The sequence below is a fragment of the Zeus faber genome (genome assembly GCF_960531495.2).
Source record: "Zeus faber genome assembly, chromosome: 12".
NCBI lineage: Eukaryota > Metazoa > Chordata > Actinopteri > Zeiformes > Zeidae > Zeus > Zeus faber.
In genome coordinates, this window is record NC_137196.1 from 29,083,371 (window position 1) to 29,105,989 (window position 22,619).

The 22,619-nt window shown below is 46.3% G+C and overlaps 1 protein-coding gene across 2 annotated transcripts in view; it reads right to left on the minus strand.

The window, feature by feature from the left end:
• Nucleotides 1-3,716: 3,716 nt before the first annotated feature.
• LOC307238511 (disco-interacting protein 2 homolog C) overlaps nucleotides 3,717-22,619 on the minus strand; it is a 153,026-nt gene continuing 134,123 nt past the window's right edge. For both annotated transcript variants that reach the window (XM_080011517.1, XM_080011516.1), the window contains 17 exons: nucleotides 22,339-22,453; nucleotides 21,225-21,426; nucleotides 20,804-20,904; nucleotides 14,043-14,123; nucleotides 13,802-13,925; nucleotides 13,283-13,404; nucleotides 12,946-13,057; nucleotides 12,711-12,820; nucleotides 11,784-11,914; nucleotides 11,484-11,652; nucleotides 11,151-11,321; nucleotides 7,315-7,376; nucleotides 7,092-7,149; nucleotides 6,597-6,671; nucleotides 5,972-6,146; nucleotides 5,460-5,583; nucleotides 3,717-5,121 (listed from right to left, as the gene is read on the minus strand). In XM_080011517.1, the coding sequence (XP_079867643.1) occupies nucleotides 4,869-5,121; nucleotides 5,460-5,583; nucleotides 5,972-6,146; nucleotides 6,597-6,671; nucleotides 7,092-7,149; nucleotides 7,315-7,376; nucleotides 11,151-11,321; nucleotides 11,484-11,652; nucleotides 11,784-11,914; nucleotides 12,711-12,820; nucleotides 12,946-13,057; nucleotides 13,283-13,404; nucleotides 13,802-13,925; nucleotides 14,043-14,123; nucleotides 20,804-20,904; nucleotides 21,225-21,426; nucleotides 22,339-22,453 (2,185 nt within the window). In that variant the 3' untranslated portion in view covers nucleotides 3,717-4,868. The remainder of the gene's footprint in view (nucleotides 5,122-5,459; nucleotides 5,584-5,971; nucleotides 6,147-6,596; nucleotides 6,672-7,091; nucleotides 7,150-7,314; nucleotides 7,377-11,150; nucleotides 11,322-11,483; nucleotides 11,653-11,783; nucleotides 11,915-12,710; nucleotides 12,821-12,945; nucleotides 13,058-13,282; nucleotides 13,405-13,801; nucleotides 13,926-14,042; nucleotides 14,124-20,803; nucleotides 20,905-21,224; nucleotides 21,427-22,338; nucleotides 22,454-22,619) is intronic.

The following is a 22,619-nucleotide window of genomic DNA, read 5'->3' on the forward strand; positions in this document are numbered from 1 at the left end:
ACCTTTTCAGCGCGTTCGTCCCCTCGTTCCGTTCTCAAGTGAATCACTTTTACGTGTAACAGAGTTTTTTCTATTCTCGTGTCGACAAACGTTTGCCCCTCAAAAAAAAAATCACCTGCTTTGTAAGTTGTGCGATTTTTCTTTCCCCCCCCGTGTCGTTTATTATTACCTTTGTTTTTGTTGTTATTTGGGGAGAATTCCACGTGTGCGTCAGTGATGGATTCTCAGCGGTCGATTTATTCTACAAACTGTTCTTCTCTTTTTATTTTAGTCCAAATAACCATTTCCTGCTTTTTCTTTTGTCTGTTTTTTTCCCCCGAATAAATCATGTTTGCACTACATGTAAATAAAATCTATATCATGTGGATATCTTGGTCATGCTAAGGGTACCATTAATAGAATCAGACTAAATGTGGCATGTATGACCTGGGTTTGTTTATCTCACGCATGCTCCGCCTTCACACGGTTCCAGTCGAAGCGGCGTCGCCGCTGGGACCCCGCCCGGTTAGGCTCCTCCCACCTCGGTGCGAAGGACGCCGTTTGTCCGTTTCCTTTCTCTGCTCATCGATGTGGTTTTAACACATGATCGTGATCAATGACGAACGGATTCTCGAAAACAACAAAAATCACTTTGAAGTTTGTATTTTTATTTTGTTTTTAACGTTTTAATTTTAATTTTTAATTTTTTTTTTTTTTAAGATGTCGCTTCCGTTTTGGAAGGAAAAACTTTTATTTTTTTTTGGGCCGCGCGACTTTGCGGTTGTTTGAAATGTGTGTTTTTAAAGACGTCTCCCGCGCCGCGGGGGGGGCGTGTCTCACACGACCGGGACAACGAGGTCGTTTCATCCTCCGAGATGTTACGCGTTTTGTAATGACTCCAAAATGGGATTAATTTGACCTTTATTATGTCATAATACCTTTTATAATAACCTTCAGCGTGGAGTAACCACCTGCTTCATGATGCGGCGGTAGCTTGGTGTTATGCAAGAGGTTATTACAAGACGCGGTTATTTATTCCACAATAAAGGTCGAATGTGTTATATTTTGGCACGTTCCGCCACAGTGTGTTGAAACCTTTTGATGCCATTCCAGCTTGTTCTAGAGTCTCTGGTTTGATGTGCATGAGTCAAGGTGTTTCCAACCTGTTTCTGCTTTTTATTGTTTTATTGTTTGTGTGAAACGGAAGTCGCCCTCCCTCGGTCTGATGCAATATGACAATGATGTTTCCTTCTGTCTCCTGGACGATATCCAAGCTCTTTCCTGGTTTGAACACACACACACAGTATTTCTTAAGCTCAAACCGAGCGGTTAGCATCAGAATCTTACACGTTGATTCATCCTCTTAAAAAAACAACTAAATGTTTGGGTTTCAAAAAGCACCGGAGTTTTCCTTCAACCCTCCCTCTCTGCGTCACTCCCTCAGTCCGGGCGGTGACGCAGCCTGGACGACGTCTTGACCTTGTGACTTTAACGATGACTTTTGGGGGATTGGATGATGGGACATTGTCGTGTAAATCAAAACCCGGAATCAGGACGTTGTGAAGTGTAACCTCGTCATCTATTACTTCATCCTCTGTTCATATGTAAACTATTAATCGTGGCTTAACATTTTCTATGCTTCCGCCTTTTTGTTTTTCTTTTTCTGTTTTCAGTTTGATGCTTTAGCTAGCAATATGTATATAAATATATTCTATGTGCTAACATGGAGAAATAAATGTATCGACAAATGCCGGCTTCTGTTTTCTCATCTGTTGAAGCTGCTTTGAGGCCCAGAGTGGGGGGAGCTAAGGTGTGTAGGAGCATTTTTGAGAAAAATCGGGAAGAGGCGGCTGGAACCTCGGGAGGAGCCGAGGCTGCTTCACGTTGGAAGTCACTTATTCCGCATCCACATCCCGATTGCGTCCCTTTTATCGCCGTAGTCGTCGCGGGAAGAGGCCGACGTGCCCGAAGGGTTCCGATTTTTGTGGTTGAGCAGCGTCGGGTTTGGTTCCTTTATGGTGCCTCTGCCCCTCCTGGAAAGGAACGACGATGAGTTAAACCCTCCTCCAAACAGGAAGTTGTGGCGCCCATACGGTAAACGCAGAACGGGAGACGACAACGCTGCGCTCGTCATTCCACACCTCGTCCACAGGAGGGAGATGTAAGCGCCTCAATAAAGAGGCTTTGAACTCCCCTTGCAGATTAGCTGTGGCGCGCCCAGTCTGACAGCACAGGTTGTGAGTAGAAGGGATTTGTCGGTAGTTCCAATTGGTTCGGGAAAAACATGGATGATACCCAGCATTAGATCCGGGCGGATTTCTCAGCAGGAGGGAACACCAACCCCCCTGTAGGGGGCGGCAGTTCCTTCGTCACGCAGTATGGCTTTAGATTTTAACGTCACAATACTTGCGCACCGGCTTGTATTTACGTCGAACAAATCCTTAGGAGCACGGTCGTCTCCTCCGGGTGTGAGATCCCGCCAGACGAGGGAAATAACTGACGGAAAGGAAATGGAATTAACTCGGGCGGACGTGAAAACAGAGCCAGTACTGAGATACCATTCAGAAAAACTGTTTGCATTTCTAAATCAGTTTCAAAATTGTGACATCGAGGTGACGGGTTCGTTTTCTCCTCAAATTAAATACGTCGCCAGATGGTGAAATTAAGAAGTCGGCGGCAATTCTCATGTATAAAATGTTGTAAGCAACCCCCCTCATATTGAAATGGAATCGTGAACTCCTGCCCGAGTTAACTATACACACCGATCAGCCACAACATTAAAACCACCACTAATATTGTGTAGCTCCCCCTGGTGCCACCAACACAGCTGTGACCTGTGGAGGCTTGGACTCCACCAGACTCTGAAGGTGTCCTGTGGTATCTGGCACCAAGACGTTAGCAGCAGATCCTTTAAGTTCTGCAAGTTGTGAGGTGGGGCCCCCATGGATCAGGCTTGTTGTTCCAGCACATCCCACAGATGCTCCATCGGATCGGACCCAAACCCCACCCATCCACATGATGTAGAAGGAAATGTGATTCATCAGACCAAGCCACCTTCTACCATTGCTCCATGGTCCAGTTGTGACGCTCACGTGTCCGTTGTAGGTGCTTTCAGGGGTGGACAGGGGTCAGCATGGACACTGTGAGCTCCCATACGCAGCAAGCTGCCATGCACTGTGTGTTCTACACCTTTCTATCATAGCAACATTCACTGTTTCAACACTTTGATCCTAGGGCTTGTCAATTATTCCTGCTTCCAACACAACTTGAAGAACTGACTGTTCACCTGCTGCCGAATATATCCCACCCCCCCCCATTGACAGGTGCCATTGGAACCAGATGATCAATGTTATTCACTTCACCTGTCACTGGTTTTAGTGTTGTGGCTGATCAGTGTTTGTACTGAATTGGTGAATAGGTAAATTTGCTGTACGTCTATAGCACGGGGTGGTTTTGATAAAGACAAATATCACAATATTTGACACAGAAGAAACATCAGTAAAGTGGATGTTATGAGCGTCTGGAACCGTGTGAAGCTTAACTGCATTACTTTACTTAACAGACGAAGACGTTTTATAACATGTATTCCCCGCCCTGTGTTTACTGCTGTATATTATGTATTCCTGTGACGGTGCAGTTGAGATTCATCATTTCACTGTTTTTCAAATATCGCCGCAAAAACAAACAAGCAGACGTGTGGTTTTTATAGTCAAAATGATTGAAATATTTATTTAATTAAAAGACTTAACGCCAACTCAAATAAGACATTTCAAATCCATTAAAAAATAAAAGAAAGTCAGGGACTCCGCTGATAAAAGTAAAGAGACAAACGGTGAAGAAAGTGCTTTTTTTTTTTTTTTTTTTTTGGTTTTAAAGTTCCTCGCTCCTTGAAGGTTCCGGGCGCGGTCGCGGGGTGAGAACCCGACTCATCGCTTCGTGTAAAAATACGACGGATTCACCTCGACATTTATTTACAACGCGAGCAAGGGATTCACCGTCCGGCTCAAACGGAGGAGTTTCATTTCAAAACAAGTTCTTCATGTGGTTTGGGGTCGTCCACGAGAGCGAGTCTGTAATTAGAGATGCAGCTTTGATTTTGTCTATTTTCGGGAGATGAAGCGTCGTCGAGTCATGGTTTGACTTTGAGTGAACGACCGGACTTGGCAGCGGCTTTGGATTGAAACTCTCAACTGTTCGGCTTTGTAACGTTTGAATGATTCAAATACTTTCTTTTATCCCGTGCCCCGCCCACTTCAATGTAGATCTGTGTTCAGATGTTTCTACTTCAGTCCCTGTGATGCTGTTCCACCCCAAAATACATCGCTTTGTTGTTTTTTTTTATATTAGCAATTATCCAAGAGCAGAATGTCTCCTTGTATACTTCTGAAAAGAAAAACTAAATAAATTAAATCAGGATTTTTTCTTTTTGTACATACTTACAGGATGTTTATGTGTGTGTGTGTGTGTGTGTGTGTGTGTGTGTGTGTGTGTGTGTGTGTGTGTGTGTGTGTGTGTGTGTGTGTGTGTGTGTGTGTGTGTGTGTGTGTGTGTTCCTTCACTGAAAGAGTTAATCCGTCGGAAAACAAAGCTCAGAGTTCTAACGGCGTTGAGTCGCTTAAAAAAAAAAAAAAAAAAAAGGAATAACGGCAACGCAGCGGGGGTGTCGCAGCGCTTGGTTTGGTTCCTCCCGTTTATAAAACATCTTGGATGTTGCGACGGTTGATACGAGTAAAAAGACGGACGTGGAAACGTCCTTTTTTTGTTCGTTTCAGGGCACAGCGAGAGAAACAAACAAAACCACATTTGTGAAATGAAAAGCAGAAGCTGAAACCTGGGCGTGACTCCATCGTCCTCATCAGTAAACATGGCCGCCGCTCGGGGCGCAGCCCCTACATGTTGTAGGCCACGTAGATGGGATCCAGTTGGTCGGCCAGGAAGCCGTCGCGCAGGTGCATGCGCTGCTTCTCGCCGCGGGAGTTGATGGGGATGACGCCGATGTCTGTCACCACGACCACGCCCACGATCAGGTAGTGTTCCTCCAGGACGGCGTTGGTCACCAGGGGAACCAGGTCCAGGGCCTCCTGCTCCGAGCCGTCCAGCTCCACCACCACCACAAGCAGGTTGGTCCACGTGAACACGGCGCTGGGGGTGGGAACCGACGCAGCGGCGCTTTAATCGGGTACGCCGGGATAAGGCGCGACCGCACAGCCCCTTTCGAAATAATAACCCCGGAGGAGATTCGATCCTGGAGGTTATTTAGGGATAGCGGCCGTGTGGCCGCGCATCAAGCTGCTTATCACACAGAAAACCACCAAACATCGACTAGCTGGTACGACTGGTTCAACAGCCTTTAAGCATCCGCCGGCGAAACACAAACGTTACCGTCCATGTTGAACCGGATGCTTAAGTCGACGCTCCGTCGTGCGGATGTGACGGAGCGCCGACGCCCGGTGCGTGATGTGCAGGTTTGTGTTTCTCACCACTCGGTGATGCTCTTGTGCATCCGGATCACCGACGTCTCGATGTCGATGGGGTGGTAACGCATCCCACGCAGCTCCATGGCCTCGTCCAGAGCACCCACCACGTACAGAGCGTCGTGTCGCTCTGCGAACACACACACACACACACACACACACACACACACACACACACACACACACACACACACACACACACACACACACACACACACACACACACACACACACACACACACACAGGATCCATCCACACAACGTAAATGCTCCCATCTTGGCAAAGCGTGTTGTGCTGGCCCTGCGCTCACACGCGGTGGCTTTTTAACACCATCGCCCCTTTCTCCCAAACAGACCGGACTTTGAAATTTGACATTCTAACAATCTGCTTCTCTCGAGGTCACCAGCTGCACCGAGAATGAATGAGCCTTGTCGCTGCAGGTGTGAAGGCGGGGGTGGGTGTGGGGGTGGGGGAGAGGGAGAGGGAGGGGGAATGGAGGTGGGAGGGTGGGCCTCACCCCCGCTGGCGTCCGTCAGCTCGGTCCTGCGCAGGAAGCCCAGGTAGCCCGTCCTGGCCCAGAGCGTCTGTGTGTCCCCGAAGCTGAGCCTGGAGCTGAAGTGGTCGCTCTGCAGAGCCTCGTCCCCGTACACAGAGAAGTACCCACTGGCGTTGTGAGCGCTGTGCACCCAGATCTACACACACACACACACACACACACACACACACACACACACACACACACACACACACACACACACACACACACACACACACACACACACACACACACACACACACACACACCCAACGTGTGTGTTCACTGCCGGCCTCCATTTTACATCTTGGAAACGGTCGCAAACAATACATTTTTTCTCTCGCTGCTGGTGTGGAAAGTGATGACGACGAAGAAGAAGAACTTTTTGACTTTTCCTCTCATACATTTCAGTGACTTAAGTTTAAAAACACTGAATCGGGGACTGGAACCATCAACCTGCTCGTCATGATCAGCTCTGTATCCGCGTGAAAAACTGACTCCGCCGTCACCAGCATTAGAGGCTGTTATATCAAGGTGTTTTTAATAGTAAAGTGCATTCAAGAGCAAGTATATCTATAAATATCTATATATCTTTTATAGTACTGACCTCCCCCAGATGCGACTCCCCCATCGGACCCTTGGTCTCTGGGTTGGCGATGATGATCCGGACGCCTGGAAGGATCTGAACAGAGCATCACACAGAGCATCACACAGCGCATCACAGGAAACTCCGCTGCTCTGATTTACAAGCGACGCCTGTTATGGAAGTCATGTCCCTCCCTCCCTTCCTCGCTCCCTTATCTCTTCTTCCATCTACACATGTATCAGTCGCTCCAAGCTCAGTGTCCTCGTGTGCACTCACACAGATTCCCATATCCTTAAATACATCCTCCTCGCTTCCTCCCTTCCTTCCCCTCCTTCCCCTTTCCTCGCTTCCTTCTCACGGATGGATCTTGAGCTTCCACTTAATCAAAGCTAAGAACAAGATACACTCAGAGAAAAAGAAACATTTCTATTGCAGAAAGTATGAACTTAATCCGCTCTTAGCGAGTTTGTGTGCGGACTCCGGGAAGGAACCACGACGGCGGCGACGGCGACTCACCTTGCCAGACTCCATGAGGGGCAGACTGTGCGGCGACCCACGCTCCACCAGCCGCACCCTGCAGCGGAACCAAGCAGAACATCATATGTTCACAGGAGCGACCGTGTACGTCACACGAGGAGCTGCTCATATAAGGGCAATCCACGCAAACAAACTCGCTCATGTTCTGTGCAGCTCCGCGCTCCCGGGAGATTGAACCGGGCGCCGCCGCCCCTGGACTCACCGGTCGTGTCGCAGGGCTCTCATGTCCACGTAGACCGTCGTGGGGTCGGGTCCTGAGGTTCCCTGGGAGACAACGAAAGGGCGCAGGGTCCAAGTCACCACGCGGCGGCGTTTCATCCGTTCAAGTGTTCACACAGACAGAGGCGACTGAAGCCTCACGTCGCCGCGACACGTCGGTGGCGGGAACCAGGAGATATTTTGGGCGGGGAAACACATTGAACCGAAACACCCCGACGTGAATAGAGCGCCGCACGGAGCAAGGCGGTTTGCTTCATAAACCATCTGCATGGGACCGGGGAGACAAATCAAAGTCCTCGAACCGAACAGATTGTGTTTTTTGGGGGGGACGGGACTGAAACTAACGCTTTGTCGGTCAATTTGGTGAATGTTCAACCCCCGTTTACGACAAACAAATCCACTTTATCTCGGCGTCCGCCCTGTTTTCACCCCGAGCGGTGGAGGAGCCGCGTTTCGCTCGGCGAGGCGCCGCGTGTCCAACACAAACGGACACTTCAGTCATCGTCAGTCACAGGGAACCGTCCGGCGCTCGTGTGGCTGCACTAATATAACAAAATGGGCGGATGTGATTAAATCCAACATGTGCATCATAACATGAGATCCACGATGGTTATTTGGTGAGACCCGGTCTGCAGATGGAGGGTGAAAAGACGGCTCCCCGGTCCAGCACCTCCCTCTGCTACAGAGGTGATAATTCCAGGTTCAGAAGATAAAATCCTGCCGTGTCTCCGCTCCAGCCACGCTCGTCCAGCCCTTGCTAGCCAGAAAATCCACACGGTCGACTCAAACCTTCCCACCTCTGCTCTGGGATCCTATGCAGTTTGCCAGACAACCCCCCCCAAAATGAGCCAACACCACCCAAACCACCACCACCTCCGCCACCAGAGACAGCCACAGAACACCACGCTAGGAAGGCTACATGAAGCACAGCACAGCACGAGACAGCGGCTCCGGTGTGGAACTGGAATCAGAGACCTGAGCCCCGGGGCCGGTGGGACAATCCATGTTTCCATCTAAACTGTCTCCATTGTGTACCCTGCGCTGTGCTTATGATGTCATAATCTACAAGCAGCACCAGCAGGGAAACCACGCTCCTGGACCCGTGTTCAGCTGCATCACACACTCCCCACGCCGTACGGGGTTTGGCAGCGGTGGAAACACCCAGGTTCACAAAGTTAAAAGTCCTGCCGCAGTTCTGCTCCAGCCAGATCCCAGTCGGATGGAGATATGTAAAACCATTACATCAGTATTAGTACTGTACTACAGAGTAGTACTCGCTCTGATGTTAAACTATTACATCAGAGTGAGTCATGAGTATTATACTCATTACATTCTGGGAAACAATGCAGCAGGTTGCTCAATTGCTGCTCTATCTCTTGATCTACACTCAACAACCGAGCAACTCAGATAGATCTATATATACACATACACACGCATATATATATATATATATATATATATATATATATATATATATATATATATATAAATGAAGCTATAGATATACACTTGAGTGTATTCTTAGTCAGACTAGATGTTTAAATTGGTCTGTCTGCCTGTACACCAGTTGTGGTTCTGCCCCCTCCTGGCTCGGAGGCAAAGTGCTGGTTTTGGAAGCAGGAGCGTGGGGGAGGCAGGGGGTGATGGTGGTTTCCTACCTGGTCGGCAAGTTTCCCGAGCCTGTGAGGCTACAGCAGCGGAGAAGGGGGGAGGAGGAGGAAGGGAGGACGGAGACAAAACCAAGTATGAGAAAGGTGGAGGAGGTTATGCAAAATAAGGAAGAAAAGGGTGAAGAAAAAAAAAAATGGAGAAAAGCAAACGGAAAGCAAAGCCATCAAACATTAGTCTCTAAATCTTTGGCCACTAGAGGGCGACGGTGCGCGTTCATCTGAACGGTTTGGTTGATGGAACATGGATGAATAAGTAGTTAAACTTACTTATCAAATCCTGGCCGTTTATTTAAACGACCATAGTAGAACATAAATATCCTCAGATATTTACTCAAGGTATGGTCTCTAAACATACAATCAATAAACTGACCAATACATTATTAATACGCATTTGACAATAGAAATATGTCTGAGAACAAATATCTAACAACTGACGGAAAAGGTTAAAAGTTTGGAGATTCAGACGTCAACTGTAAAGCTGCTTGACATTTGCTCAACATCAGCGTCTGAATATTTATTGGTTATAGGAGAGAGAGAGAGAGAAAGAGAGCGAGAGAGAGAGCGAGAACCTTCTTGTGTATAAAAACATGACAAACCAAACAGCACGGCCACAGTGAGTTCAAATAATAAATCAACAAATGACACAACTGTCACACATTCTGAGCAAATGAGTGGAAACTGCAGCTTAATTTAGCGGTGGAGCCTGGTGCTAAACACAGGGAATTTATGGGATGGAAACTACCATCCAATTCATTAGTTTGTAATCTACAGCAGGCTGAGCCTTTTGGAGAAATAAAACTGATAAATGACTGAAGCGACCTCTGGAATGTGAGGGCGTATTCAGACCTGTTTGCTGTGTTCGATCCAGGGATCATCACGTTACAATTCTGCACTTGGACCGTGGTTCCACACGGCAACGCTGAACAGCGGAACAAAACTTGTAAACAAACGCCACACATTTGCAAACTGTCGGACAGAATTTTCCGGGAAGTTAGGGTTTCCAGAAACCATTCAGGGTATTTTCTTCGCCCGGACAACCCCCCAAATGCTCTAAACGAGCTCGGTGTGAATACACCCTAAGTCAGGCTTAGGCCATCGTGCATAGAACGTAATGTAAGGTGGCAAATGCTCCTCCCCGAAACAGAAGTGCAGGATTTATTATTTACGAGTAAATTATTTACCCAAAAACATGTCGTTTTTACTAAAGGTCCCATAGCAAAGCAAGTCCCATAGCAACGTAAAGCAACGGGGAGACGTGGGAGACGCAGCACGGATGCACACAAGTTGTGTTTTGTTTTTTTCTTCAACTGGACGAACGGGACAGTCCCTTAACTCAGATGTGTTTTTAAAAAATGTTTCATACAAATAGGAAACAAATGAAAATAAATAGATCTAAAATAAAAACAGGCACGGCAGTTGGTAACCAGCGGCAGACAGTGCACCGCTGCCTGGACGAGAAATACATTAAAAAAAAGCTTAAAAAATGATCTGAGTTAGGTTTACATTTTTCATTTTCCAAACAAGTAAGAAACTAAGGAAACAAAACAAATCTGAATATTTCTCTATGAGATGATATTATATTTTGCTGTATTATAATCACAGTAGATTTAGAGTGGGGAAGTGAGATCCGATCACAAGTGGTTACTGGAGACACGTGGAAACACTTTCTAATGCCAGGTGTAAACCAATGTACATTTCACAACGAGGGTTAGAACAACAGTCACAACCACACGAGGGAAAACATCAGTGACACGCAACACACAAACACTTTTACACAACGAACATTAAAAATAATCCATGATAAATCCAAAACAGCTCTGAGCGGAGAGGGAGAGAGGGGCGAGAGCCTCTCCCCTCTCTCCCTCTCCCTCCCGCTCTGATCGATTCAGAACATGGCATCAGTTCCAGAACACGGTAAACTGCCCTGACACCGTTTCAATGCTCTGTTTTTCCCTGGCGGATAAGAAATAAATCGTCTGTCATTAATGTCAAGAGGCGATCTGCCCAAGCCGACCCCGAGTCACTCAAATGTTGTGAATGCACCGTTGACAAGAGCCACGGGTTCTACGCTCCCGCCCCCGCTGCAGAGTGACACCCTGACCCAGTACGACGCGCACAGACAGACAGGTATTCAGACAGACGGACAGACCTGCAGGCAGATCGCCAGATTGACCCTGCAGCCGAACGAGGTGCTGACGGCTCGAGGGTGGAGGCCCAAGTCCTTGAAGAGTTTGGAGAAGGACTGAGTCAGCGCTGTCCTGGGTCGCTCCTCCGCCACCACCACGCAGGTCCTGACCCGGGACAGATCCAGACCTCTGGACTGCAGGGGAGGAGCAGAGGAGAGTTAAGCCCAGACTTCAATTCACCTCCCACACAGTAGAGTTGTCAGCACACAACATTTGAGTTGATGACTGTCAACCAATTAAATGAATGTGGAATCTAAGGATTGTACAAAAAAGCCACAACGTAATAATTGAGGCACCTTGAGCGAGTCGGTCTGCAGGCCCAGGGCCTTGGTGCAGAGCTCCATGACACTGTAGGAGCAGAAGGTGTCTCGAACCCGGTGCTGGCTGACCGCGAGCAGCCACAGAGCGGGGTTCACCTCCAGCTCTGACGGAGGGATCAGGATGCTCTGATGACCTGAGTACACACTGGGGAGAGGGAGAGGGAGAGGGAGAGAGAAAGAGAAAGAGACAGAGTGAGAGAGAGTGAGAGAAAGAGGATGGTGAAGTGAAGGCATGACGGGAACGTTAGAAAAGCTAAAGATGTGCACGGGCGTTACCTGCATAGGCACCAGAGGACAAAGCCCAGGCCGCAGTACGGGTCCAGGCAGATCGCAACTTCTCTGGACGGATAGAGCTCACACTGCAGCTTGATAGAGCGGCAGAAGGCACTGGTGGAAGTATGAGACATCTAGAGAAAGGAGGGGGGGAGGGAGGCATTGCTTTTAAAATAAATGGCACATTAAAAACCTTACAGTACAGGTTGTCATCATACATTATCCTCATTTAGAAATACACATTTATGCGTATTATCGTTCTTTTAAGTCATTGTTGTGACTGTTCACCCGTGAATCGAGGTTTGTCAGTTTCTCGGAGAGAATCCCGGCCATTTACCATCTCCACAAAGAGAGAAAAGAAAAGACGCCACAGGGGCGGCTTTGAATTCGTCTGATAGGTCGACACCACTACGACAACACAAGCGAAAGGCAGATTAATCACCTGTCGGCGGAAACACGCGCTCTAATTGCCCTCTAATAAGGAAACAGGGCGACGCGGCGCTCAGCTCCTCGTCCATTAAGGATTAATCTGCCGCCAAAACGAGGTGAGACGGAGCACTTACTATGGACAACCAGTACAGCGATTTATAAAACAACACAATGAATTTAGTTCACAGCCAGCTGCAGCCTCCCTGCGTCTCACGGGACGTGTGGAAAACAACGGAGAAAAAAAAAATATATAAAGATCCGAAAAAATAATGCAAAAGCAGGAAGAAATGAATTAGTTCAGCTGAATACGTAAGGTAGAAATAAGACATCAATAAAAACAATAAATCACAGTGGCAACACCCAACCTGAGGAGTGTGTATGCATATGTGTGTGTTCTGCTACACTTGTGAGGACCACTGTGATTTTTATTTATTCTTTTTGCTTTTGAGTGAGGGCCTTTTGGGGGAGTGAGGACATTTTGGCCAGTATATGCCTGCGTACCTTGACGCCAGCTAGCATGCCGGTTGTGGACACGCTGAAGTCCAGGTAAGCCAGAGTGTCTGGATTGGACGGTTTGTAAAGCAGTGGAGGTTTCTTCTTTGGCAAGTCATCTGACGGAGAAGCAGCACACGGGAGGAACAGGAACAATTATTATTATTGTAACTGGCACGGGGACACGAGCGTCACCGTGCAGGTACCCCTGCCTCCCTAGTGGCCCCCTTGCGTGCGCACGTACCCGTGTCGTGGATCGGGGGCCAGGTCCTGACATCCACGGCGGCCGATGCCTCCTTGGACTTGAGGAGTTTACAGATGATCTGAGTGGTCATGACGCACACAGAGCGGCTCACCTGCAGAAAGAACCGTCGGTGAGTGGATATGCTCTCGTTAATAAACATCACATATGCAAACAAACAAAGATAAACGACAAAATTGTATTTTGTCAGTCAATATATTGACACAAATGGCGGGTTCCCTCATCATTTCCCTACAAAGAAGAGGTAGAGTAGATCTCGTCCCCTAAGGGATCGTCATTAAATCAACACAAAAGGAACCAAATGGAGGCGTGACGGTACCTCCACGATCATCTTGACGGTGGGGAGGGTGGTGGAGATGTTCTGGGGGTGGGGCGGCCGCACGGTGATGGGCACGCAGCCGGCGTAAAGGCAGCCATAGAAGGCTGCGATCAGGTCGATACCTGGGAGGAGGGAGGTAGTGAGACAGCGAGAGAGAGAGCAGTAAGACAGGTGTGGTTTAAAAAAAAATTAATGATATTATGCAAACACACACACAAATACAAGATCCCATGCATTGTCTGCAAAAAGAAATGTTCTTGTACATTTATGTTCTTTTTGTGTTAATGTTTTTACATTGTGCACTGGTTTCCCTGGAGCTTTGAGTGTCCTAGATTGCAGCATTTTCTTTAAAAAAAAGTACATTACTATTACAATATGTACATTTTACATTTACAGAAGCCTACTTTCTCCTCTGAAAGTGAGTGTAGGTAGCGTCCAAGCTAACATTGGCGTCCTAATCCGAGGTAGGACTCCAAGTCAAACTTTCTGTGATTCTCAGACGCCGGACGGGCATCTCACCGGGGGGGTAGACGAGAGCAACGTGCTCCCCGTCCTGCAGGTGTCCTCGCTCCACCAACAGGGCCGCTATCTTCTCCGCTCTCTTATGGAGCTGGACGCACGTCAGAGAGCTGCTGACCGCCCCCTACAGGAGGAGCAAGGGCACGCGCGCGCACAACATCGGTTATTCAATTTGGCATCCTTTGAATCCCTGAACGTGTGTGTGAGAGTGTGTTGCCGTGTGGTTTACGGTGTGTGTTACCCTGTTGTTCAGCAGTGTGTACAGCACGTGGTCAGGTGTCGTCTGCGCTCTCCACTGCAAAACCTCAGACAGGAAGAGGAACTGGAACCAGAATAAAGAAACAGAGACATAAGACTGGGACCAGCAGGACACACACACACCAAGTACACAAAACACACACAAACACACACCAATAACGATTTCAACATTTTCTCATTACTGAGTGTTGTTCAGTTTTCTCCTGTTTCATATTAAGCAAGTTGAGACACGTGTGATGAAAAGAATGAGAGACAGGAAGAGATGGAGTTAGAAAGAGGCCATGTGTGTCTCTGGGCTCATGAATTTTTTCGAGCTTTGTCCCCTTTGAGGTCACAGAGCGATAAACAGCTGGCGGTGAAATTCATGTCTGCGATGGTTTGTAATGCCAGAGAATGTGTGTGTGCGAGAGAGAGAGAGAGAGAGAGAGAGAGAGAGAGAGAGAGAGAAAGAGAGAGAGAGCGAGAGAGAGAGCGAGAGAGAGAGAGCGAGAGAGAGAGAGCGAGAGAGAGAGAGAGAGAGAGAAAGAGAGAGAGAGCGAGAGAGAGAGAGCGAGCGAGAGCGAGAGAGAGAGAGAGAGAGAGTCCAATAAAATACACTTTTTTTAACTGCAATGTTGACATTTTTCTATCATTATTTTACCATTATATTATTATTTTTTTTATCTTTAGTGATCTGTTTTTATTTTCTGTTATAATTTTAGGTTATATCCATAACTTTTAGTTTTCGGTTTGCTTTGGCAACGTAATCGTATGTTCCCCATGTTAATGAATCCCTTTGAATTCAGAGAGACCCTGCTTATCCGCAGGGGGGGGGAGTCGGACCACACCTGAATAACCAGCATGCGGCTGCAGGACTAGAAGCTCGTTACAGTTTGTTCCGTCGATGGAACGTGAGCGCACGCCAAGAGGAGTTATGATGCAAGAGGTGTCTATTCCAACTTTCATCATCCAGAGAAGGGTTGATGCGAGCAGCTCTGCTTCCCCTGCTGCTTAACACACACACACTCCTCATTCTGTCTGTCTCCCCAAGAAGTGAGGAATGGCCAAAAGGTCCTCACCAGTTAAAAACTCACACTGGTCCTCAAAAGTACAGTTGAAAACGCGCACGCACGCACACACACACACACACACACACACACACACACACACACACACACACACACACACACACACACACACACACACACACACACACACACACACACACACACACACACCCCCAAACACACACACACACACACACACACACACACACAGTGAGGACCGACCAAAAGGCCCTCACTTCCTCAAAAGGTCCTCAGTCAAAAGTTGACACACTGGTTCTCACAAGTATAGCAGAACAAACACACACATCATTCTGTCCCTCAGCCCATGAAGTGAGGACCGTCCAAAATGTCCCAATTATCCCAAAACGTCCTCACTCAAAGGTTAAAAACCAACAGTGGTTTCACATGTACACCAGAAACACACACACACACCTTTTTCTGTACATCTTAGCAGCTGGTAGTTAGACACAGGAGGAGCGGTGAGGTCATGACAGATTACCGGACACCTGACACCTCCTGTCTGTTTCTAATGATGGGGCCCAGCTCTTCACGGGGCAGTGGAACCCCTTTTTACCAACAACATCACAGGAGGTCCAGTCTTTTTCAAATAGAGTTTAATTTACAGAACAATCCGGATCCAGTAGGAAAAAAAAAAAAGAAAGTAATAACAAGAGCCTCAAAAAGCCTTTTTTTTTTTTTTTTTTTTAATCATCCAATGTCTGCAACTGACCATGGATTGAGGATTCCCATCATTAACAATATTTAACTTCTTCTAGTATTAGTATTAGCAAGTGGCCCTTTTATGTTAATGTCTAAACAAAATATTATTTTCACTTGAGGACATTCAAGGCCTCCGTGTTGTTGCTCCAAGGCAAATAGTTTCGGTCGGTTAGTTAAGAAAAAGTCAACATTCCCGCTCTGCTCCTGTGGTTTGATGTATGGTGGCGCTCTGCAGGGGGGAGGGGATTAGGAGAGCCGCTTCCTCTGGCTGAACCATCACTCAGGTACCTGTCCACCCAACAAGCAAAGTCTGTTTTCTGTCTTAATAGGTCCAGTTTTTTTCCTTTTATATTGTCCTACAGTATCCTTGAAATGTTAATACATTATTCATACAAAAAGAAAAGAAAAAAAAAACTTCCAAACTGAAACTTTCTCTGCATATATATAAAATATGAAATATGTATGACTGGCTGACAAAAAGAGGCTTTGAGAATGTACAGAATACATATCCCCCAGATGCACCAGTGGCATCGCTGCTCCCGTCACAGTGAGAGCGGAGGATCAGCCTCAAATTGGAGGGAGGTCTAACACGGGGCTACCCCACCGAGTGACCGCGTCCTGGGCTGGAACGGACTGGAGGACGGCCCCCCGGTGTTCCCTCCCAGGCACACTGAGCGCTAACACAAAGAGCCTCTGTCTCACCCGGTCGAGAGGGAGAGGGGGAGCGAGAGAGAAAGCGAGAGAATGGAGATAGTGAGAGAGTGTGAATAGGTCTTTGTTTTAAGAGATAAGGGCCTAAATAAGGATAAAACGAGGACTGAAAGGCAGATAGATAGAGGGAGAGAATAAGGACCTGGGAGTGGGGTTAATTGTGTTTCTTTGAAATCCCAGCCCTCAGATAAGAATCTAAACTCACGTACACAGCAGAGTTTAACCTGTTGCCCAGAGCATTCACTGAGATACTGAAATTCATCTGAGCAGTTGAACAATGTTCAATAAAAGACTCGCAACTCACCAGTCAGGTGAGGATTCACTGCACCTTTAAAATAAAGCTGCAAATACTCATGGCTAATATTGTTTTATAATTATCTATTACTTCCATGATATATAACTACTAGTGACTATATACACTGATTAGCCACAACATTAAAACCAGTGACAGGTGAAGTGAATGACATTGATCATCTGGTTGCAATGGAACCTGTCAAGGGGTGGGATATATTATATTATATTATATATATATATATACACACACACACCGTTATATATTATTATATATATACTGGTATATATTATTATTAAATATATACTGGTATATATTATTATTATTATTATTATTTTATATATTATTATTATATATATACTGTTATATATTCTTATTATATTATGGATATATTAGGCAGCAAGTGACCAGTCAGTTGCTGAAGTTGATGTGTTGAAGCAGCGTATCCGAGCCACTGGGTCAGAGCATCTCCAAAACCACAGGTCTTGTGGTGCTCCAAGGAAGGACAACCGGTGAACCAGCGACAGGGTCATGGACGCCCAAGGCTCATTGATGCAGGTGGGGAGTGAAGTCCAGCCCGTCTGGTTGGATCCCACAGAAGAACTACTGTAGCACAAAGTGGTGAAACAGTGAATGTTGCTATGATAGAAAGGTGTAGAACACACAGTGCATGGCAGCTTGCTGCGTATGGGAGCTCACAGTGTCCATGCTGACCCCTGTCCACCCCTGAAAGCACCTACAATGGACACGTGAGCGTCACAACTGGACCATGGAGCAATGGAAGAAGGTGGCCTGGTCTGATGAATCACCTTTTCCTCTACATCATGTGGATGGCCGGGTGCCTGTGCTCTGTTTACCTGGGGAAGAGAAGCCACCAGGATGCATTATGGGAAGAAGACAAGCTGGTGGAGGCAGTGTGATGCTCTGGACAATGTTCTTCTGGGAAACCTTGGGTCCTGGCATTCATGTGAATGTTACTTTGACACGTAGCACCTTCCTAAACATTGTTACAGACATTGTTACAGACCAAGTGCGGGTGCACCAATTCCCTGATGGCAGTGGGCTCCTTCAGCAGGATAATGCTTCCTGCAACACTGCAAAAATTGATCAGGAATGTTTGAGGAACATGACAAAGAGTTCAAGGTGTTGACTTGGCCTCCAAATTCCCAAGATCTCGATCCAATGGAGCATCTACGGGATGTGCTGGAACAACCTGATCCATGGAGGCCCCACCTCACAACTTCCAGAACTTAAAGGATCTGCTGCTAACGTCTTGGTGCCAGATACCACAGAACACCTTCAGAGTCTGGTGGAGTCCAAGCCTCCACAGGTCACAGCTGTTTTGGCGGAACGAGGGGGAGCTACACAATATTAGTGGTTATTAGTGGTGGTTTTAATGTTGTGGCTGATCGGTGTACATCACATACTTTCATTTAGCTGCACTCATCACCTGCCCGTTTTGGGTCAACAAGTTAATATAGCCAGCTTTACACTCCCCGTTAACCACAGTTTGTAGATATACACATATTTTGTAGTTATTTTATTTTAAATTATTTAGTTTATTATTTTATGATAATATTATTTATTTATTATTTCTATGTTATTTTCTATTTTATTTTTTATTCTATTACATTTTATGGTATCCACCTTCGTTTTTTTACTCTAAATGAGTCGTGGAGGTAGAGACCCTGGTAAGCAACGGTCTGTGTTTATTTCATCAACACGGACAAACACTAATATCTAATCATTTAGAAAATGACAAAATCCTGCAGTGACAACAGCACATCTGAAACTGAATTGGAATGAATTGAAAGCACACAGCAAACCTTCACCGAAGAAATGTGTTCAGACAGTAAAGTAACAAGTAAAGACATCACACACACTCGCGCACACACACACACACACACACACACACACACACACACACACACACACACACACACACACACACACACACACACACACACACACACACACACACACACACATATCAAAGAGAGGACACCAACAATAGCAATAGCAGCGGGAACTGAGTGCAGAACATTCACACAGAGGGCTTGGTTTTCAGAGTGTACAGTCATTTGGAGGACGGGAATATTTCTCCACAATGCAGGAGGAGGATGAATGGATGAATGAATGGGTTTTCTGGGCTTTGTGTAGAAAGTCGAGGAGAAAGTGAATTACCTTCACAGCGGTTATATAATCACCCGGCAGTGACACTAACAACACTGTGACATCGACGTCTCCTGAAGGAAGCTGGAGAGAACTTGGTAATTCACTTTTTCTTAGGACTTTTCAGAAGAGCCTGATAACTGGTGCAGCTCCAAGTCTTAGATGACAATGTTCGAGTTAGGAAGACAGACGGACGGATGAATGGATAAATCCATCAAAACACAACACATGAATAAATAAATGAGTACACGGCTGGAGGAATTTGTCCGAAGCCTTTGTTACAGTTTACACTTGGGTTGGTTGCAGAGTGTGATGGTTGGGTTATTCTAAACACCAACACTCTCCCTGACACATCCCAAACCAGAAGGTATTTCTTTCCCACCTAAAAAAAACACCCTCACTGGATGTTGCCAGGCAGATTGGAGCTAACTGAAGGCTAAACAAACCACTCAATATGCCCGAGGTGTGTGTGTGTGTGTGTGTGTGTGTGTGTGTGTGTGTGTGTGTGTGTGTGTGTGTAGTGATGGTGCTGGACATCATAATTTCCTTGTCTCTTCTAATTAGAGAATATACAGTAACCACTGTCTGTCTGTCTGTCTGTCTGTCTGACCATCTCTCAAGCCAGACCTCAAATAGTTTTTTGCACATTGGAGGCCTTAATGCAGCCTCATCTTTCTTTTTTTTGCGTGCAAGAGAGAGGGCACGTGCAACACTGCTGGAAAACAAAGCCCTCTTTTTAATGCATAGCTGTAAAATCTATTTTATAGTCATACATTTCTGTTTTCAATAATATTGAAAACAGAAATTTATCTTCAGCATTATCTTATATTATAAGATTATGCCCTTACATATCATGACATGCATGTGCCTATCATGCAAGCATCATGCAATCTAGACTTTACACTGCTTTTTCTTGTTTTCCAAAGATTCTCACAATGATTGCATCTCTCTTTGTCATGTCTGACTACACTCAACGGGCTGAAAACTAGAGATATATCTGAGGAGCTAAACTCTGAGGATATCCGAGGACATTCCTTGCCCTTTATAGTTTGAGCATAAAATCTGTTGGGGAAAAAAATCTTCCACACAGTTTCAGATGCTTTCTCTTCGTCTACTTCTTAGTATATGATCTGTGTAATACCTACAGGGCACCGTGGGCTGAAAAGAAAAACAAAAAAACTTTCAATATCATTTTGGATGTTTTCCCTTTCACTTCAAAAAACCCCATCACTTTAAGACAACTTAAACAATAAGTTGAATTAAGGAGTTGGAATTTAATTGAATTAAGATGGAGCCGTCAGATAAGGGTGTGGAAATAAACACAAAGGAGTACGAGGAGGAGAATGGCTGAAAAGCATGTAATGGACTTTGGAGCTTTAGAGAAACACGGAGAGGGGTTGAAATCCCCAAATGAAGATGAGTGTGTGTGTGTGTGTGGACAGAGTATTGAAAACTTAAGCCTCAGAAGTACCACTACTTGTCAAGTATTGGCAGAATTATTTACTCAAATATGAGTAAAAAGTAATCTAACACCATGTGAATTTCCCCCAAGGGATTAACAAAGTGTTCTTTATCTGACGCTGTATCCCACTTTCAAGCACACTATCATGATTTCCTGAGGACAGTGATAGCACGCTCAATCTCTACCCCTGGACATAAGAGTGGCAGTGGTGAAGGTGAAAACCAGGAGCCTCTCTCTCTCTCTCTCTCTCTCTCTCTCTCTCTCTCCCTCCCTCTCCCTCTCTCTCTCTCTCTCTCTCTCTCTCTCTCTCACACACTCACACTCACACACACCTTCCTTGCCTGGTCATTGTCTTCAATCTGCCCCAGATCCCGGCCACTGGCCTGGGCAATCCTCTTACCCGAGACCAGGTTCCCCACCATGACTGATGCAGGACCCACCTCTGAGAGAGAGGAGAGGAGAGGAGAGGAGGGGAGGGGCAGAGATAAGAGAGGAGACAGAGAGAGAGAGTGAGCGAGAGAATAACAGAGGAGATGGAGATAAAGAGATAACAGGAGATAGAGAGAAGAGAAGGGGAGAGATGCATGAAGACCTGAGAACCTCATTTTCCAACATTTTCCACATTTTTCCAAAATCTTTCCAATAATTACCCCCCTGGCCGATTAACAACGTTCTACCTTATCTCATGTTATCTTCTCTTAGCTTATAAGCCCAAAACCTGCACACACTGGAACCAGTATTTCGAGCCCGCTTCGCGCCTACCAGGCTGTTTCTGCCGCGGCTTGGGCAGGTTGGTGACGCAGGTGTGGGGGCACATGAGGACATTGCAGGGGTGCAGCGCCCCCTCCAGGAAGCGCTGCTTGGTCTCCGAAAGGTGGATGCCCCCCAGCGGTGTCTTGGGCAGGGTGTTGGAGGGAACCAGGGCCAGACAGTACACCCCCACCTGGTGGATGCCATCTATCGCCTGGCCACAGGGAGGCAGGAGGTGCAGCGTTAGGAGAGGACTGACATGGAAACTCTTACTGTATAATTTTAGCCTCTCTTCCCATTGAAAAACGATTAAATAATTGTATAAACAGGTAGAACCTGGTTTTTGTATTTATGTTTGATAAAATGTATTGAATTGATCAATCATTGTAATAGGGAAGCCACACCCACCCGTTGAGACGGCTTCTCCAAAGCAGCGTTAGTGCCATGCTTGGTAGTAAATGGCTCCCGTTCAGTTTATGTAACTGAAAACCTCTTTATTATCATCCTTCTTCTCTCAAATTACATTTTCTCACCTTTTTAAAACATGTTACAAGTTTAAACGTGTTCCAAAAATAAATCCAGAGCACCCAAAAATGCATATCTTAGCTCATTGAACACTGTCATTTTGTAAATCCTTTCCCGTCACACAGACCACATCACATCTCTCTCATCTGGGCAACGGACCTGGACGCTGGCTTGCTTTTAAGATGGAATAAAACTAAAAACATGGAGGCAACGTATGTGTGTGATGAATCAGATCTGCTTTAATGGCAGCTGTTAGGACGCAGATGGTTTTTATAGCATAACCACAGTCTCCATCTCGGCTGCAGAGCGCTCTTGGGTGGCGTCCAACTCAACGGAGGAGATTTTGGATACAGCGACGGTAGATAAACGAGTGAGGAGAGAAGGAGGTGAATGACGGATCAGTGGAAGACGAGGGCGGAGGAGAGGATATGAGAGTGAATTTGTACTTGCAATGTAATTGGATGTTTATTTTTGGTGTTGGAAATGTTGCACTAACCATATGTTAGCTTGATGGTCTCTTCCTGGAGGGGTGGGTGGGTGTGTGTGTGTGTGTGTGTGTGTGTGTGTGTGTGTGTGTGTGTGTGTGTGTGTGTGTGTGTACCTGCAGCACCCTGCTCATCCACTGGAAGCTGTCCTCCTCAGTAGAATCTGGTCTCTGTTCGGCGACCACAACGATCCTTTCATCATGAAGAACCTGGATGGAGAACACCGCTATCCTGAAAAACACACGCACACACACGCTTGTTTTTGTGTTGTGATTCTATATTTTTGAAATGTTTGCACAAATTCCTGTGCGATAGTAAATAAGAGATAAATTAAATGTTGCACATATGTCGATATTCACTTGGAACTTCTCAAATCAAATCATCAGATCAGATTGGC